Consider the following 20,609-nt stretch of genomic DNA (forward strand, 5'->3'; position numbering starts at 1 on the left):
TCCTTGCCTCGGTGGCCGCCGCCCAGGAGGCGGTGGAGAAGGGCCTGGCGGTGGGGGGCATGTTCGTCCCCCTGGAGCCACTGGAGGACCTGGGTGTCCGTATGGTCCTCACCTCCGTTCCTCCTTTCCTCCCCAATGTCGCCCTGCTGCCCGCCCTTTCGACCCTGGGGAAGCCAATTTCCATCGTCCGCCCTCTCTCGCTGGGCTGCAAAGACCCCGCCCTCCGTCACGTCCTCTCGTCCCGCCGGCATGTGCAGCTCCAACTGCCGCCAGCGGCGCGTGGCGGAGAGGCGCTCGAGGGGTCTTTCCTGGTCCCCTATCAGGGGGCCCATTACCAGGTGCACTATTCCACGGGGGAGGCCCGGTGCTACCTCTGCCGGGCGATAGGGCACATCCGGAGGGACTCGGTCTCGGTGGGCCTGCCCGTCTCGGTGGGCCACGGGGCCGTGCCAGGGGCCCCAACGGGGAATGACCAGAAGCCAGTGACCCCACCCCCCCATACGCTGAGAGAAGAGCTGCGGGAGTTTTTAGAAGACGTCCGTGGCTCCCGCAATAAGGTGCCGCTTGCTCTCCAGCGATGGGGGGATTTCCACCAGATCCTCCGGGCCGCGAGGGCCCTCATGGGGGAGTGTAAAAGGACCGGGAAGCAGGATGCCGCGGCTTACCAGCGGGTCCGCAGCTTCCGTGACTCCTTGCTCACCTTCGGGGTGGGTCACAGTTTACTGCGCGGCCCAATGGGGGCCGTGAGCATCCCTGCCGACAAGGTTCCCCCCCAGCCCTCCTCATGCCACCTATCACTTTTGCAACATTGAACACCCGGGGCTGTAGGGTGGGTCTCCGCAGGTGCCAGGTGCTCTCCTTCCTTCGGGAGGGGGGGTACTCTGTGGTTTTCCTGCAGGAGACCCACACGGATCCGGCCGCCGAAGACAGCTGGCGGCTGGAGTGGGGGGACAGGGTCTATTTTAGCCATCTCACAGTTCGTACTGCTGGAGTGGCTACCCTGTTCTCCCCCGACCTACGGCCCGAGGTGCTGGGGGTTGCCGAGGTTGTGCCGGGCCGCCTGCTGCACCTCCGGGTCCGCATGGAGGGGCTTGTGATCAACCTTGTCAACGTCTATGCCCTGACATCGGGCCCGGAGCGGTTGCCTTTTTATCAGCAGGCGTCCGCCTTCCTCGGCTCCTTGGATCCTCGTGAGTGCCTGGTCCTGGGCGGGGACTTCAATGCTACCCTCGAGGAGCGGGACCGCTCGGGGACCGAGCAGTGCCCGGCCGCCGCGGACGTCCTCCGGGAGATTGTGGAACATCACTCCCTGGTGGACGTCTGGCGCGACCACCACCCGGACGATGTCTCCACGTTCACCTATGTCCGGGTGGAAGCCCATCGGTCGTGCCACTCCCGGTTGGACCGCATTTACTTGTCACGCTTCCATCTTTCACGGGCCCACTCCTCCGACGTCAGGCCGGCCCCTTTTTCGGATCACCATCTAGTCACCGTGAAGGCCTCTCTCTGTGCGGAGAGGCCGGGGCCGGCCTATTGGCATTTTAACAATAGTTTGCTGGAGGATGTGGGCTTCGTGGCGTCCTTCTGGGAGTTCTGGCTGGTCTGGCGAGGGCAGCGGCGTGCCTTTCCCTCAGCGCGGCGATGGTGGGACCTAGGAAAGGTGCGCGCCCGGCTCTTCTGCCGTGACTACACCCGGGGCGCCAGCCGACGGAGGAATGCGGCGATAGAACAGTTGGAACGGGAGGTCTTAGAGCTAGAGAGGCGTCTGGCCGCCAGCCCTGAGGATCCATCCCTTTGCGGAGCGTGCCGGGAGAAGCGGGAGGAGCTCCGGGCCCTCGACGATCATCGGGCCCGGGGTGCTTTTGTTCGATCCCGCATCCGCCTCCTTCGGGAGATGGATCGTGGCTCCCGCTTCTTCTACGCCCTGGAGAAAAGGAGGGGGGCCAGGAGGCACGTCACCTGCCTCCTGGCGGAGGACGGCAGCCCCCTCACGGATCCGGCGGAGATGTGCGAGAGGGCCAGGACCTTCTACGCACACCTTTTCTCCCTGGATCCGACCGACCCTACCGCTTGCAGAGTGCTCTGGGACGGATTCCCGACGGTCAGCGCGGGCGACCGGGACCGGCTAGAGTTGCCTCTCTCTCTGGCCGAGTTCTCGGAAGCCCTCCGCCGCATGCCCACCAATAAATCTCTGGGCATGGACGGGCTGACCGTGGAGTTCTACCGCGTGTTCTGGGACGTCCTCGGCCCGGACCTAGTCACCGTCTGGGCCGAGGCCTTGCTGAGCGGGGTCCTCCCTCTTCCGTGTAGGCAAGCCGTGCTCGCCTTATTGCCGAAGAAGGGGGACCTCCGCGACTTACAAAATTGGCGTCCCGTCTCGCTCCTCAGCACGGACTACAAAATCATAGCCAAGGCCATCTCGCTGCGGCTGGGGTCCGTGCTGGAGGACGTGATCCACCCAGACCAGACCTACACCGTCCCGGGCCATAGCATCTTTGATAACCTCTACCTGGTCCGGGATCTTCTGGAACTTGGGTGTAGGGATGGTCTGTCATTTGCCCTCCTGTCCCTGGATCAGGAGAAGGCGTTCGACAGGGTGGACCACGGGTATCTCCTGGGCACTCTGCAAGCGTTAGGCTTCGGAACCCAGTTTGTGGGTTTTCTCCAGGTGCTGTACGCTTCCGCAGAGTGTCTGGTCAGGCTCAACTGGACCCTGACCGAACCGGTCAGCTTCGGGCGGGGAGTGCGGCAGGGGTGCCCCCTCTCGGGCCAGCTCTATGCTCTGGCGATCGAGCCCTTCCTCTGTCTCCTCCGCAGGAGGTTGACGGGGTTGGTGCTTCGGGAGCCGGAGCTGCGGCTGGTCCTGTCGGCTTACGCCGACGATGTTCTCCTCGTGGTCCAGGACCCGGGCGACTTGGTGCGGGTGGAGGCTTGCCAAACCGTGTACTCGGCGGCCTCCTCCGCCTGGGTCAACTGGGTCAAGAGCTCTGGCCTGGTGGTAGGGGCCGGGTGGCAGGCGAGCTCCCTCCCACCCGCGCTTCAGGCCATCCGGTGGAGCACGGGTCCGCTGCTCTATCTCGGCGTTTACCTTTCTGCCACGCATCCATCTCCGCCGGAGAACTGGCAAGGTTTACAGGGCAGGGTGACGGAGCGGCTCCGGAAATGGACAGGACTACTCCGTTGCCTCTCCCTTCACGGGAGGGCACTGGTACTCAATCAACTAGTCCTGTCCATGCTCTGGTACCGTCTCAACACCCTGGTCCCGGCCCCGGGCTTCCTGGCCGACCTCCGGAGGGCGATTCTGGAGTTCTTTTGGCCAGGGCTGCACTGGGTCTCTGTGGGGGTCCTCCATCTGCCCCTGGAGGAGGGAGGGCAGGGCCTGAAGTGCTTTCGCACTCAGGTCCATGTCTTCCGCCTCCAGGCCCTGCAGAGGCTCCTTTATGGTGCAGGTAGTCCGGAGTGGAGAGTACTGGCGCACGCCTTCCTGCGCCGCTTCCGAGGGCTCCGATACGACCGGCAGCTCTTTTATCTCGATCCGAGAGGTCTTCCCCGAGACCTCTCCGGGCTGCCGGTCTTCTACCAGGACCTCCTCCAGACCTAGAAGCTGTTCTCAGCAACCAGGTCCGTGGCGGCCACCGGGGGGGCAGATCTCTTCGCGGAGCCCCTGCTACACAACCCCCAGCTTCGTGTGCAGGTGGCGGAGTCCCCCGCGGTGCGCCAGAGGTTGGTCCTGGCAGAAGTCACGAGAGTCGGAGACCTCCTGGACTACGACCGGGGAGTCTGGCTGGATTCCCTGACGCTCGCTCGGCGCATGGGGCTCTCCAGGCCTTGTACTCCCCGGCGCGTACTTCAGGAGGTGAGGGCCGCTTTGCCGCTCGCTGCTCGGGTCTACCTCGACCAGGTCCTGCGCGAGGGCACGCCCCGCCCACCCTCCACCCCTGGTCCTCCGGACCTTTTTATCGGGCCCCTGCCCTGTGGACCCAACCGGCTTCCCCGCCCCTTCTCCGTGAGCCGGCTGCACGACTTGCAGCCGGTTCGTTTCCTGACCGCGCCAAGGAAACATCTATACACGCTCGTGCTCCACACTCTTCACTTCCTCACCCTCGTGTCCCACCCCGATACGAAGTGACGGGACCTCCTGCCACCTGTCGAGGGTGAGAAGCCCCGGTGGGCCAGCCTCTATTCCACCCTGGTCCCGAGGCCCGCCGGGGATGTCAGTTAGCGGCTCCTTCATGGGGCCGTGAGCATGGGCGTGTACTTGGCGTGGTTTACCCCTGTCCCTGACACCTGTCCTTTCTGCGGTGTGAGGGAGACCCTGGCTCACGTTTACCTGGAGTGTGCCAGGTTGCAGCCCCTACACTGGCTCCTCACCGACATTATGTTGCGTTTTTGGTTACACTTTTCCCCTCACCTTCTCATTTATGCACTCCCTATCTGTGGCCCCACAAAGTCACGGGACCTCCTGGTCAACTTCCTCTTGGCCCTGGCTAAACAGGCCATCTATAAAACCAGGGAGAGGAGGTTGGCCGATGGAGGTTCCTGTGACTGTGGGGCCTGTTTCCGATCCTCTGTCCATTCACGTATCCGGGCAGAGTTCCTCTGGGCGGCATCCACTGGCTCCCTTGACACCTTTGAGGAGCAGTGGGCGCTGTCTGGGGTTATCTGCTCGGTGTCCCCGTCAGGTTCCCTTCTTTTGACCCTTTAATCGCACTCCTGTCCCTGTTTTTACATTAGTTGTCCCCCGTAATCATTTGGGTTTTAGGTCCTGTGGGTCCTCCCCTTAGGCTGGGGGGAGGATCCTTTAGCAGTGGGCGGGCTTTGCCCGCCCACTTCCCGGAACCCAATAGGTACAGTTCTGTAAGAGTGACTGCAGATGAAGGTTAAATTTGAAGTGTATTTATTCCCTACATACACTTCGAGTTATTCACGTTTTTCCTTTGATCAGAGAACCTGGCCACACCTGGGGTTATCAGAGTCAACTCTACAAAAAAAGATGAGAAGGCATCATCCCCTTGAAATCCCACCTGGCTACATTGCTCAATCACCTGGAGCCACTAGTAAATGCTGAACTATTCGCTTTCAGCTAAGGAGCTGACAAGTTCAGACAGGTGATCTGTCCTTTTTTCCTCCTATGCTGTTTCTCCAGGGTAGTTCAGATTCCAGCTCCCCAGGACTGCTCAAAAGAATCATAGAGTGAGCTAGCCCACAACATGCAAAAAGTGTTCATAATTCCCTGTAATGTCAGCAGACTTCAATCTTATCACAGGTTAAACATTCTGATGAAAGATTGACACTTTCATCTGCTCACTGTACAGGATAATATTGGTCTTCTACAACAAGGGCAGTAGGTGGAAGACATTGGCCTGCAGTATGTTTATGTATCCCATCAATGCAAATGTAAAGGGGATTTGTCACATTGGCTATAGGTTAAAATGATTTCTTTAGCAGTTATGAATAAAGCTAATACTTTGTCACGGATATTTTTAGTAAAAGTAACGGATAGGCAATGAAGAAAAATTCATGGAAGCCCGTGATCTGTCCCTGATTTTACTAAAAATATCCATGACAAAATGGGGAGTTGCAGAGTCCCCACACAACCCGTGGTGGCTGGGCAACTGTGGGGACCCTTGCTCAGAGCTCCAGGGGCCCCCACCGCCTGTGGGGGCTCAGAGCTCCAGGGGCTCCGACTGCCCAAGATGGCCGGAAGCTGCAAGATCCCCCTGAGGCGGCCCGGAGCTGCAGGGTCCCTCCACTGCCCAAAGCAGCCCAGAGCTGCAGGGTCACCCCGCCGCCCGCAGGGCCCCCCCAGCTTCCAGTGCCGTGGGTGGCAGGGTGACCCTGCAACTCCTAGCCATCATGGGCTGAAATCACGGAGGTCTCTGGAAGTCATGGAATAAGCTAGCACACAACATGCAACCGTGATAAAATCGTAGCCTTAGGTATGAATATATCTACAAAATATGGAGATTGTAACACACATGTAAAAATTTTTCAGTATTACACACACAAGCCATAAGTGAGTAGTAACAGTTACTATCAAACTGACCAATTTTGCCTTTAAAGAAGCAGCGCTACAGCCTACCCTTTCTTCCCTGATAGCTAAAATTTCTCATGATCTGTGTTGCACACATAAGAACACTTACCCCACATGTATAGGATTTTGATGTCTGTTACCTTTAACCAGCCCACTTCTAGGGCAAAAGATTCTCAGCTTAAAAAAGTTTGGATGCTGACAACTATTTTGTGTTTATTCCCTTGTGTATTTGTGGATTGGATTCTGACTCAGCTATTCCTTTTTTTGCAACTGTGGCTGAGAGATGTCCAATGGTGCATAATGGTCTCTGCCCAAGACACGTGTATGGTGTATAGGGCAAGAGTCTGTTAGCCATGTGTTTCTTCTACAAAGCCGAGTTAACTTTTTATCCATATGGCGGTTGCATCTTAATTGAGCTCTGGATCAGCTTCCTTGGTTTAGGGACCAAGTCTGTAGAAATCCCTTCCTGACCATGTCCTCCTGAGCCGGTTTGTAGAGTAAGTCAAGGCTGAAGTAAGGCCTTTATATTTCAGCCAGCTCATGAGAGACCATTGTAGCCTCCTACTTTTACCAGTTACCTGGCAGCCCTTGTCCATTTTCTTATATTGGTGGTGGCTACGACTCTGTGCTATTTTATTTAATTCACATTTAACTTTTGTATGAAGGCTAGATACATTATATTTTGTGCTATATAAATACATAACAGCTGTTCATTTTCTTGAGGAATGGCTCATGAAGGTGACAGCTACTGCAGAATCTCTGAAAAGTAGGGCTGCCAAGTGGTTAAAAAAATTAATTGCGATTAATCACACTGTTATTTAAATAAATGGTATTCTATTATTGTTTATTTTTGGATGTTTTCTACATTTCCAAATAGATCCATTTCAATTACAACACAGAATACAAAGTGTATAGTGCTCACTTTATATTTATTTTTGATTACAAGTATTTGCATTGTAAAAAACAAAAGAAATAGTATTTGTCAATTCACCTAATACAAGTACTGTAGTGAAATCTCTTTATCATGAAAGTTGAACTTACAAATGTAGAATTATGTACAAAAAAACTGCATTCAAAAATGAAACTATGTAAAATTTAGAGCCTGCAAGTCCACTCAGTCCTATTTCTTATTCAGCCAATCGCTCAGACAAACAAGTTTGTTTACATTTGCAGGAGATAATGCTTCCCGCTTCTCGGTTACAATGTCACCTGAAAGTGAGAACAGGCATTCACCTGGCACTGTTGTAGCCGGCGTCGCAAGATATTTACATGCCAGATGCGCTAAAGATTCGTATGTCCCTTCATGCTTCAACCACCATTCCAGGGTACCTGTGTCCACGCTAATGAGGGGTGCTGCTCAATAGCAGTCCAAAGTAGTACGGACCGACACATGTTCATTTTCATTATCTGAGTCCGATGCCACCAGCAAAAGGTTGGGTTTTTTTGGTGGTTCGGGTTCTGTAGTTTCCACATCGGAGTGTTGCTCTTTTAAGACTTCTGAAAGTATGCTCCACACCTCATCCCTCTCAAATTTTGGAAGGCACTTCAGATTCTTAAACCTCGCATCGAGTGCTGTAGCTATCTTTAGAAACCTCACATTGGTACCTTCTTTGCGTTTTGTCAAATCTGCAGGGAAAGTATTCTTAAAATGAACAACATGCTGGATCATCATCTGAGACTGCTACACTGCTCTACAGCCAAAATGCTTCTGAAATAAATGTAGTCAAACTTTACTAATTCTGGGTCACTGAGAACGAAAATGATGCTTAAAATTGTTGATTGGCTCTAGTTTTCAAGATATGCTATTGGGTCAGTATATACGACCCTTGACTTGGGAATGGCGGAGGATAAGTGAGTTATAAAGGGAAGGGATCTCAATTTAAACCAGAAATGACTAAAATACATCTTTGACTGGATCTATGAATAAATCTATGACTGGGTTTGGACAGTACTTGCTTTTTAGGCAAAACAATGAATGATGCAATCTGAAGGTGGTATTGCATCATACATGATATGAATTGCATCATGTTATTCCTAGAAGTCATGGATGATGCAATCATAACAAAGCTTACATCACTCTGCTGAACAAATTACCCTATATCAGCTCTAGAAATCATACAGTGTGGTGCTCTCTTATTTGTCAGTGTTTGATTTTGCAAAGGGACACATTTCTGTTTAGCCAAAGTGAGCAGAGATGCCTCGTACTTGTGTGAACAGTGCAGATAACTTCTGCTATGTTTGTGGTGAAGTGACTTTTGCATCACAAAAGCGCAGTATAACCACTATGGTTAAGAAAGCCTATCACCTTTATTTTGGCTGCCAAATTGGAGATCAGGACAAGAGGTGGGCCCCACATATATGCTGCAACACTTGTGCAACAAATCTTGGCCAGTGGTTGAACAGGAAAAGGAAATCTATGCCTTTTGCAGTGCCAATGATTTGGAGAGAGCCAACAGATCATACCAGCAATTGTTACTTCTGCATGGTGCCTCCAGTTGGGAAAGGTGTGTCAAAGAAGAAAAAGTGGACTGTGCATTATCCAAACATTCCATCAGCTATACGCCCAGTACCCCACGGAGAAGGACTGCCGGTTCCTGATGCACCAGAATCATTCTCACTTGAGTCAGACGAGGAAGAGGAAGAGGATGAAACTTCTGGTCCTGAACCATCAATGTCACAGGACCCACATTTTCTCCCATCCTCCTCCTCTGAACCACACCTTGTGTTATGAGGTGTGGAACTGAATGACCTTATCAGGGATTTGGAACTACCCAAGAGTAAGGCAGAGTTGTTGGGCTCCAGACTACAGCAGTGGAATCTCCTGGCAGGTGATGTTAGGGTTTCCATGTTCCGTGACAGTCAAAAGAATCTTGTCCCATTCTTCTTCATGAAAGGTGATCTTGTAGCTTGCAACAACATTGATGGTGTGAGGGCAGCCCTCAACATCGTTCACGATCCAGATGAGTGGAGACTGTTCATTGATTCATCGAAGACGAGTCTTAAAGCTGTTTTACTGCAGAATGGCAATGTTTTGCCATCAATTCCAGTTGGTCATGCAGTCCATATGAAGGAAACCTATGACAACATGAAACAACTTTTGAGGTGCATAAACTATGGCCAACATCAGTGGCAGCTTTGTGGCGATTTGAAGGTTGTTGCTCTCTTGCTTGGTCTGCAGACTGGATACACAAAGTACTGCTGTTTTCTCTGTGAATGGGATAGTCGTGCAAGAGATTCCCACTACATCAAGAAAGATTGGCCACTCCGACAGTCATTGGAGCCTGGAAGGAAAAGTGTTCAGCATCCACCACTTGTTGAATCAAGGAAGATTTTGTTACCACCCTTACACATCAAGCTGGGTCTGATGAAGAACTTTGTCAAGGCCATTGACAAAACACAAGCAGCTTTCAAGTACCTCCATGGAAAATTTCCAAGGTTAAGTGAAGCTAAGATAAAGGAAGGTGTCTTTGTTGGTCCTCAGATTCGTGAACTTTTTCGAGATGATGCATTTGACCATGCACTGCATGGCAAGGAAAAGATGGCATGGAAAGCCTTCCAGTTAGTGGCAATAAATTTTCTTGGAAACAACAAGGCAGACAACTCCAGGTTGTTGGTGGAAAACCTCCTCAAGGCATACAAAAGCCTTGGTTGCAACATGTCACTAAAGATACATTTTTTGCACTCTCATCTAGATTTTTTTCCACCGAACTGTGGAGCAGTGAGCGACGAGCACGGCGAGCGATTTCACCAGGACATTGCAACAATGGAGAAACGCTATCAGGGCAACTGGAGCTCATCAATGCTTGCAGACTATTGCTGGACAGTGACAAGAGATGCTCCATTGAATGAATACAAGAGACAAGCCAAGAAGGGCCGAGTAGACACTGAATAGGACTAAACTATGTACAGAATAGTTTTTTGCCTTTTTGTTTCATAATAAATTTTATTTATATAACCCTTTTGCTGATTTTTAAAGTGTTACATAAACAGGACAGGTGAAATATTATCATGTAAAGCAACCATAATACATGAAAAGACCTAGGTTACAATTTATGATTAAAACTCTACTATCTACACAATATACATAGACATAAAATGTAAAAACTTAACTATCTTAGAAACAGTAGCCAATCAGTTGTTTTAATTGTCATATTTGAATTCAGCACATCAAAATACATAATAAATAGCACATTTTATCTCTGAAGCAGACGACTTCTCAAAAATTGTAGACCAGTGTAACATGAAATATATGTCAGAATACAGGTAAAACAGAGCAGGGGACATAGAATTCTCCCCAAGGTGTTCAGTCACAAATGTAATTAATGCATTATTTTTTTAACGAGCGTCCTCAATAAGGCTGCGAGTCTATCATAGAGGTCATGGATTCCGTGACTTTCCGTGACTTCTGCAGCAACTGGTGCTGACTCAGGGGCTGCCCGAGCCGGGAAGCCCCTGGGCCAGCAGCAGCAGTTTGGTGTGTGGGAAGTGCTCAGGACTAGGGGCAGGAGGTTGGGGAATGTGTGTGTGGGGGGGGGGGGGGAGAGCTGCACAGCAGGGGCTTATGGCGGGAGCAGTGGGTGGAGCCCCCAGCCCCTCCGCCACCTAGGAGCTGCACGGACAAACGGAGCCAGGTAGGGAGCCCCTGCCAGTACCAGCAGGTGTCCTGGGCCACCTCCCTGGCACCCGCGACACCCCTGTACCACGATCCCTTCCCTCCCCCCAAGTACCCGCGGCCCCCTGCCCAAGTTTTAGTTAGGGGTGTACAGTATAAGTCATGGACAGGTCACGGGCTGTGAATTTTTGTTTACTGCTCATGACCTCTCCAAGACTTTTACTAAAAATACCCATGACTAAAACGTAGCCTTAGTCATCAGCATGGAAGCATGTCCTCAGGAATGGTGGCTGAAGCATGAAGGTGCATACAAATGTTTAATATATATATGGCATGTAAATACCTTCCAATGCCAGCTACAAAAGTGCCATGTAAATGCCTGTTCTCACTTTCTGGTGACATTGTAAATAAGCAGTGCCGGCTCCAGGGTTTTTGCCGCCCCAAGTGGCAAAAAAAAATAAAATAAAAAAAAGCTGCGATCTGCGGCGGCAATTCGGCGGAAGGTCCTTCGCTCCAAGTGGGAGTGAGGGACCGTCCGCCGAATTGCCCCTGAATAGCTGGACGTGCCGCCCTTCTCCAGAGTGGCCACCCCAAGCACCTGCTTGGCAAGCTGGTGCCTGGAGACAGCCCTGTAAATAAGAAGAGGGCAGCATTATTTCCTGTAAATATAAACAAACTTGTTTGTCTTAGCGATCGGCTGAGCAAGAGGTAGGACTGAGTGGAGTTGTAGGCTTTGAAGTTTTACATTGTTTTGTTTTTGAGTGCAGTTATGTAACAAAAAAACCCTACATTTGTAAGTTTCACTTTTACGACAAAGGGATTGTACTACACTACTTGTATGAGGTGAACTGAAAAATACTATTTCTTCTGTTTATCATTTTTACACTGCAAATATTTGTAATCAAAAATAATGCATGAAATCACGTTGATTTCAGTTACAACACAGAATACAATATATATGAAAATGTAGAAAAACATCCAAAATATTTAATAAATTTCAATTGGTATTCTATAGTTTAACAGTGCGATTAAAACTGCAATGAATTTTTTTAATTGCAATGAATTTTTTTGAGTTAATCACGTGAGTTAACTGCGATTAAGCGACAGCCCTACTGAAAAGACATGTTAATTAAATACAGATAGTTAAAGCTGATCTACACCATGAATGCCTCCCTGTCTAGTTAGGAAATGGGCATAAACTGCTTCTAGTGCCATGCTGTGACTTTTGTCCTCCCAGCCTGCTCGAATAGCCTTAACTGACTGCTAGATATAAAATCACCTTGCATACTTTAGATCAGTTTTATTAAATCCGTAAAGAGACGCCTCCTCTTTGCACCCTTTTCATTCATCTGCCTGTCTTGGGGAGTTCTCCAGCACAACCCACCATGTTTAGGATCTTAGCTCCTGCACACTGGCATAACTATATAAGAAGAAGCATTTCCACGGGATGTCATTACTAGTTGAAGGAAGGTTTACAAAAGTGAGTTGAGGATTGACCCTCTTTTCTGCATGCTGTCTAAGGATACAGCATTTGAGCTATTTTTGAAAATGGCATCCAAATTACATTAACTTCTTAATTACATTAAATTCTTAATTCATCTAGACCATCTTCCAGTTTGCAGAAAGATAAATCTGAAATGCTCAGGCTACATTATCACGAGGATGCTCTCAGAATTCTTAAATAGTATTTCACAAGAATAAAATGTCAGATTATTTATAAAATGGGAAACGATCTCTTCAGTCACACAGATGGCTGTGGGTGGGGCCCTTGGTTCCCTAGGTAGTTGCCAGTGTAGCCTTTCAGGTTACAATTGTGAGCATTGAACTTCTTTTCTTGTTCATCTGTGAGAGCTTCGACTGTAGCACTGGGCACATGTAAGTACTGACCAGGAAGTGTTCTGTTCTAACAGCATTTGAGTAGGGGGTGCAGGCTTCCTCAGGTACAACGTCTTAGAGACTCCGAACCTCCCTTTAGGGTTGGAGAGTGGGAGATGACACCCATTGTCTGGTGTGTGCACCGTTTAATTCAAAAAGCACTAGGGACTAATGTTGTTGCATAAATAATTAATGAATTTATTATACTGAACAAGTCAAAAAATTGAATAGTTGAACGCAGTATTGAGACCGACAAGGTTGTCGATCCCAAGGTGTACAAAAGTTTGTGCTGCTGGCAGATAATGCATCGGAATATTTTGGAATGGCTTTGAACCATGTTAATTTCAAAATGTTGATGTTGATTTTAAAAATTGAGTTAAAACCTGAGCTTAAAGGAACAAGATCAGATGAAACATTAGGTTTGTTAGGGGAAGTGAGAGGGAGGCTATAGGAATGAGTTTTTACAGAAACATGCAAACATTACCCGAGTTTTTTTTATTCTAGTTTGTGTGAAGTTATTTTAAAAAAAACAACAACAAAAACTTTTTAGATCACAAGCACTTTCCAACTGAGCCACTCAAAGCAATTTTGACACACTAATAAATAAAACCTTTTACTATTTCTACCGCCCTAGCCGAGGCATGTATGACTCTCTCTGTTCTACATACAGAGCCACAAAGATGAACACATGATTTGTGTAGGAGTTGCCCGGTAACTCAGTGGCAAAGCAAACAAGGAGAACTCTGATTGCCTGGCTCCTTGTCATGTTTTAGGTCAGGTCTACAATAGAAACTTTGACTGGTATGGTAACCCAGCCCACTTACTTATACCCATGACTGTCTCTACTTTCTGTATGGGTGATAGACCCTCACCGCTTGTCAGCTGTATCCTGATCCCGCCCACCGGTTACCCCTCCCCCATTGGGGACATTGCAGTCTGCATATATTGTGTGCTGCCCAACCCCAAAACACTAACATCCCCCCCATACTCTGTATGTTACCCCCAATGACCAATAACTGACGCCTCAAATTTTCTGTATTGTTTATTTTTTTAAATATTCTCTAATAAAATTTAAATCTGTTAGGGGCGTGATTTATTTTCTTTTCCTTTCCATACCAGCTAAAGCCCTAGTGTGGCCACAGTTATACTTGCAAAGCAAGAAGGCTTTTGCCAATACAGTTTTTATCTGGGGACCCAATATAAGCTATACTGGCAAAAGCACTCTTGTGCTGGTATAAGCTTCATCTTTATTAGGAAGGTTTGCCGGTAATGCTATGCCAGCAACCCTTTTCTTGTGTAGACTAGGCCTCCATCTTCTTCCTCTTTAGTGGCTAAAAGTTCCCCATTAGTGTTTGTAATGTAAACACTGAGGAACTGTGCTGGTGCGTGAAACCTGCATTTCATTGGAAGTGTAACACACTGAACAGAGAGCGCAGGATGAAAGGTGAATGTAAGCAAGATTTCTACATTTCAGTTTTAATAAGTAAGGAAACATACTTGTTTAAAAAGTCTCCTTTCAATTGACAGAGGCTCTCTTGGAGGGAGATTGTTTTCATGTCAGATATTTGGGTCTTTTGGTTCTTGGGGTTTTGATTTTTGTTGTTTGTTCAGTTTTGTGCACTGACTCCTCTCCCTTTTGCAGCTGCTGAACTCTCACTCTTCCTTTCCAAAAGCTCAGTCAGTCAGCACTCCAATCCTGGGAAACGATCCCTTATGTTGCTTCCAAAATTTGCCTGACTTGGCCCTGCCACACAAACACCAGACTGTTTCACAACTTGTGTCCAGAGTTACCCCCTGAACCCTCCCACTGCCCTTTCATCCTGCCCCCCTGCTTCCAGTTACCTGCCTCCCTATGCGCCATTTCAACACCTCACAACTGCCAAATTTATCAGCTTTTGCAAGGAAACCTGAGGATTTTTTTTCTTATCCATTGACTCTTCGCACCTCATTGCTGTCAGTTGTATGGTATTTTTTCTAAATGCCCTACTTAAAAACATGAATTTCTGGTCATTGCTCTTGGATAAGTGCTGGGAAAAGCTTTCTGACCTGAGAGTATTTGTTACTGGTCTGTCAAATAGTGTTTAACCATGTTAATTTACAACATATCAGGCTTTAAAACTGTTCTTCAGTCTGGCAGTGGATTTGCGTTACTAGTCCTGGAAGGAATGGACCAAGTCCTGCATCTTGGACTAGGGTATTTTCAATGCTAGTAGAAATTCTGCTTCACTCGTGATGTGTTTTCATTGCGTGGTTAGAGCACCACAAAAAACAGTGAAGAGAATAAACAACAAATGGTGAATATTCACCATGTTTTATTTGAATGAATTGGATATTGTTCCACTCTTCCTAACAAGAGAAAAGCACACATTTCAACTACAGAAGTGAAGTGATGTGAAAGGATGATGCTTGTTAAAATGGGACTTCAAAGACCTGTAATTCTAAGAATTTCCATCCACTGCCCCCAAAAGGAACAGTAGCTAGAGGTCCTTTTGTTTTTTATGAAACTGAAACAAAATGCAGCAGATGTTTATAGATCCTTCCTTTACTCTGGTAATTGTCTATGTGCAAAAAATCATAAAAGCATTTTATTGCCTGGTGTATGTAAGGTGACGGTTTGTCTGCAGATGTTCCTTTTTCTGCAGTGTATTAAAGGACAATGTCAGAGGATGAGACGGTTACCTATCTACTGTAATGAGTATGAGAAGGTTATTGACATGAGATTCCAGCAACCTAATGCTTTACTGCTTCATTTTTTCCAGTTTGTTTCCTGCAATGGGCAATGTATTGTGTCTTTAGATACAGGCCAGCATTACCTTCTGTTCACTTATCCCTGTAAAATGATCATTTTATTTTTCTGCAGAACACATATACCAATGCAGATAAATTGCTAGAAGCAGCCGAGCAGCTGGCTCAGACGGGGGAGTGTGACCCAGAAGAGATTTATCAAGCTGCACATCAGTTGGAAGACAGAATACAGGATTTTGTTAGGCGTGTGGAGCAACGCAAGATCCTGCTGGACATGTCTGTGTCTTTTCATACTCACGTTAAAGAGGTAAGTTGACCACAAACCATGGAAGTACCTGGCAAACTTGAAAAGGATGCAAGCCGAGTAATATTTTAATTGGTATAACATACAGCTCTTGCTAATGAGATACAATGAACCCCAACTGTACAGTGAGCATTTAATTCAAAACTGAGCTCAGCCTGTCTTATTCTACTGACATCACAGTGTTAGCTGACTCTGTACATTGACAGTCCCTGACAACTGTTTATCCGTGAATGGGATGTGATTATTATTATTTGTAGTATGGGAGCTCATACGTAGACATAGTAAGAGACAGTCGCTGCCCTGGAGAGAGCTTAAAATCTATATTTACAAGACAGTGGCTCGGGGTGGGGGAGAGCCAAGGCATAGAAGTCCAGTGACTTTCCCCAAAGCTGGGAATAGAACCAGGCCTCCTGTCCCCCATATTAGAGTAGATCTAGGGGAGTGAAGGCACCTCAGATTGCTAGGCATTTAACTAAATGGAGTGAGAGATAATAATTTTAAAACCATTTTGCATTGGGCTCCTGAAGTTACTCCTCAAGTAGATTATCAGTGTTTATATTTTTCCCTCCTCCTCTTCCCCCCCCCCACCATGCTAATGAAGCTTATTAATTATTCTGTTACATTATATCACATAGGGCTGATTGGTCCTTGGCTGTGAGATTTTGAGCAAATTTTAATTTAGGAAGAACAGTCATGCCTTGTGGAGAAGGAAAGGACATTATCCAAAATATACTGCATTCTGCAAACTGTTTTATAGGATAGATGTATTTCAGTATGTGAACATCTGTTTCATATATTTTATTAAACAGGAAAGGCAAATGGTCTGTGAAAATGTTCATTATTAGATTGCTTTACAACTCTAGACATAAATGTGTTATTCAGCCAGTGGTTTCTGTATTCAGGCTTGCTCATGCTCTCCTCACTTCTCCCCTTTACCGACCCACACTTGCTGCATTAATGCAACATGAAGAGAGTCAGTAAAAATTAACTCTCACCTATTATACTTTACGTTATTTTTTGGTGTTTCAGTGTAGATCTACTTTCTCTTTCCTCTGTGTTCCTCTGATATCATCTGGTGCTGCTATGTATCATTAATCCAGAAGAGATTCTTTTTTATGTCATCTTCCCAATTCCCATTTTCAATACCAGTCCTCCAAGGTTATATTTTTCCATCTCTTCTAGTTCTTTGTCACTGACTTGAATCTTTGTCTCTTCCTGCTGTCTTCCAATTGCCATAATTTTTGTGTTCTCTGTACTTATCTGTCTGAATTTTCTGCTCTGGTGATCTACCTTGTCAGTTACTCTCTACGGCCACCCAGGACAATGCTGTGAGGTCAATATCATTTGCGAATCTAAGGTTATTCGCTGTTTTCCCACTTAACTTGGCTCCTCCCATTTCATCTCTCAGTGCTACAGCCATGACTACTTCTAGTACCAAGTGGAACAAATCCGGTGATACCGCGCATCCTTTGTTGCACTCCTGTGGTCATCCTGAACCATTCCATCAGCTTCTTGTCTATTCTCTGCACACTCATCAACTTTCTGTAGATACTTTCTACCAGCTCAATCAATTTCTTGGGAATGCCAGACATACTCAAAACTTGCCATAGCCCTTTCTGCCAAATGCTATAAAAAGCCCATGTGAAGTCTACACAGTTCTTGTACCAGGTTCAGTTGTGTTGTGTGTTTTTCTCTGATGTCGGTCTCAGTGCAACCTGTTCCTCTGCCAGGGCTGCATCCTCATACCCCTCGTTCTCCTTTGCAACATCTTGGGGAACGTGTTTCCCAGCACACTCAATAAGCGGATAGCTCTGTAGTTCTTGCACTCACTCTTATTTCCTTCTTTTTATAGATATGTACTTGTTATTGCTTTTCCCCATTCGCTAGGCACTTGCTCTTGCTTGTAAATCTGCAGCATTGTTGTGACTTTGTTGTCACTTCATGGTGCCTTTTTCAGACTTTCTGTTGAGAGCTTTACTTTTTCTAAGAATTCGAAAAACTTCTATGAAATCTAAAATAAATAAGTGATGATAAAATGGGTAAGGCAAGAACTAAGATTGGAGAGAGATGACTGTGAGGGTTTGGACACATGTCAAGAATGGAGCCGGAAAGGATACCATACACAGTGATATATACCGAAGTGCAAGGCCATAGAAATAAAGGAAGACCGAGGGTGGGTTAGATAGAAATGGTGAAGAATGACATGGAACAAAAAGGTTTAAAGGTTAGTGAAGCTGGTACAAGCAAGAAAGTGGTGGAAAGGCTTCATTCTGCCCCATTGTCACTGCTGAGCTGACAGATGGGAATCGAAGACTAATCCAGCAGAGAAATGGCTGCTGGGGCCGGATGCCATAATATGTTACTCTTACGGTTGTTCTTTGTATTTCTTCTTCGAGTGCTTGTTCACGTCCATTCCACATTAGGTGTGCGCGTACCGCGTGCACGTCGGAAACTTTTTCCCTTAGTGGCTCCCGTCGGGTGGGCAGGGGAGCCCCCTAGAGCGGCGTCTATGCTGGTGCACATATACCCCTGCCGACCCGACCCCCCTTCAGTTCCTTCTTACCATCCGTGGCGGCATTGGAACAACTCTTTCTCTCGCTTGCGAGTGATCCCTTAGCACAGTTGTAGTAATTATCAGTAGTTAGCAGATATCTGTAGTTAGCACTTCTTAATAGTAGATAGTTAAGCTTCCTTTGTTTTAGGTGTCTGGAAGTTGTTTCCAGCACCAGCCCTGGGCTGCGGGGCATAAGGCTTGTGCCACGTGCCGCAGGCCTATGCTGATCAGTTATCCCCACGACTCCTCTCTCCGCTGTTTGGGGGAATCGCACCAGACTGAGCGCTGCAAGATCTGTAAGGCTTTCAAACCAAGAACCAAGAAAGAAAGAGACTTTTGCCTCAAGCAATTACTCATGGAGACCTTGCTGCAGCCTGCGGCCTTGGACCATCCGGCTTCGGCGCCGGAGTCCTCGGTACGGAGTGCCCCGGCATCAGTCCGTGATCCAGCGCCGGTTGAAGGGGCAGCCGAAAGGCGATAGAGGGCGCTCCCCGCATAAGAAGGTGGTGCCTTCCAAGGGACCGAGCACTCAGGGACAGTGTGGCCCCAGGACATGCACCGGCACCGCAGGGTCCGTCAAGCCCCGGGCTAAGTGGGTTGAGTGCAGAAGAAGGGCTGGAGGACATCCCAGAACAGCCCTCCATACCAGACACCTTTGAGGCGGCGAAAGACCTCATAGAGCTGTCGGCGGCAAGCCCCCGCCCTAGCAAGGAGAAGCCTCCAGCAACATCACCAAGGGTGCCGTCCAGAGGCAAGCCGACAATGGTGCACAGCTCGAGGTCACCACCCTGGCACTGGTCCCAGTCGAGCTCAGCCTCCGTGGACTCCCAGTTACCTTTGACTCAGCAGGACTCGATGGCACCGGAACCGAGCCAGCATACGGCACCGGCGCACTGCTCCCCGGCACCGTCACTAAGCCAGCACCAAGGGAACATAAGGCCGCAATCCCTGGTCCCGGGCAGAAGGCAGTGATCCCGGTCCCGAGAGCATCAGTACCGATCCCGGTCAGTGAGGAGCTGCTCTCCAGCCTCCCGACGGCACCATGCCCTGGCACCACCTTGGCTTCCGAGGTCGGCGTCCTCAGAATCCGAGGTCGACTCAGGCCGCTCCAGTTACGCCCGCAGGGTGCCGGCTAGCAGGGAGCCCCAGACCGCGTGGCATCCCCAATGGGGCCCGCCAGGACAATGGCCCTTTTGGACACCGTGGGCATATCATCAGCAGCAAGGGACCTCCTCCAGAGCTTCGAGGTCTGGCTATTCGGTGCATTGGTCCTGGTCCCCACGCAGGCACCTATCCATGCCCAAGGAGGCCACGGTGTCCAGACCACCAGATGCTTCTCCAGAGCACCGGAGAGCGAAAGCGGCACCGAGCTCGGGGCCGTCCCGGGGACACTCAACCTGACAGGACCCGGATGTGCCCCTGCCTATGAGGAGGGGCAAGAAGGGCAGGTGGAGGAGACACAGCATGCCCTCACCTCCTCATCGTCCCCAGATGAAGCTGTGGTGGGCACGGCGGTGTCAGGGCCTCCCCCAATTAACCACAGGGCACATCAGGAGCTGCTCCGCAGGGTCGCCCAGAACTTGGGCCTACAGGCGGAGGAAGTGGTGGAGCAGGAGGATACTATGGTGGATATCCTAAGCCCTGAAGGCCCCTCCAGTATTGTGCTCCCTCTCATAAAGATAATTCAGTCTAACTACAAAACGGTCTGGCAAACCCCAGCCTCCAGCGCACCGACAGTAAGGGGGGTGAAGAGGAAGTACATCGCCCCTTCCAAGGGATACGACTTCCTATTTTGTCATCCGGCCCCCTGTTCACTGGTCGTCTCAGCCGTGAATGAACGGGAGCGTCATGGCCAGCAAGCCCTGGCCCCCAAGGCCAAGGAGGCTAAACGTTTGGACCTCTTCGGAAGGAAGGTCTACTCCTCTGGGGGCCTCCAATTAAGGATTGCGAACCAGCAGGCGATCCTAAACAGGCACAATTTTAATTCCTGGGCAGCAGTTTCCAAATTTAAAGACTCCTTGCCCCAGGGCTCTCAGCCTGAGTTCACGGCCTCGTGGAAGAGGGAAAGGCAGTTGCCAAGACCTCTTTACAGGCCTCTCTGGACTTGGCAGACGCAGCAGCCAGAACAATCGCCTCAGGTGTGGCGATGAGGTGCTCGGCGTGGCTTCAGGCTTCAGGCCTTCCGCCAGAGGTCCAGAACACCATCCAGGACCTCCCCTTCGAAGGGTCTGGCCTCTTTTCCGACCAGATGGATGCCAGGCTGCGTAGCCTTAGACTCCCAGGCAATCCTCAAGTCGTTAGGAATGCACACCCCGGCGACTCAGAGGAAGCCATTTAAGCCCAAACCCTCGCAGCAGCGGCAGTACCAGCCTTGCCCTAGGCAGGAGCCTTATCGCAGGAGGGGCAGAGACAACAGACGCAGGCAGAATAACACGCCTAATCAAGTCCAGGGCCAGGGCAAGCCCCAGCCTGGCAACAAGCAGGG

At 49.1% G+C, this 20,609-nt stretch overlaps 1 protein-coding gene across 1 annotated transcript in view; it reads left to right on the forward strand.

Moving 5' to 3' along the window:
- TRIO (trio Rho guanine nucleotide exchange factor) overlaps positions 1 to 20,609 on the forward strand; it is a 307,445-nt gene that overhangs the window by 81,667 nt on the left and 205,169 nt on the right. Inside the window, exon 10 of the mRNA XM_029913308.1 lies at positions 15,382 to 15,573. Coding sequence (XP_029769168.1) covers positions 15,382 to 15,573 — 192 coding nt within the window. The remainder of the gene's footprint in view (positions 1 to 15,381; positions 15,574 to 20,609) is intronic.

Source organism: Terrapene carolina, unplaced genomic scaffold (genome assembly GCF_002925995.2).
Source record: "Terrapene carolina triunguis isolate 2854851 unplaced genomic scaffold, T_m_triunguis-2.0 Scaffold580, whole genome shotgun sequence".
Taxonomy (NCBI): Eukaryota; Metazoa; Chordata; order Testudines; family Emydidae; genus Terrapene; species Terrapene triunguis.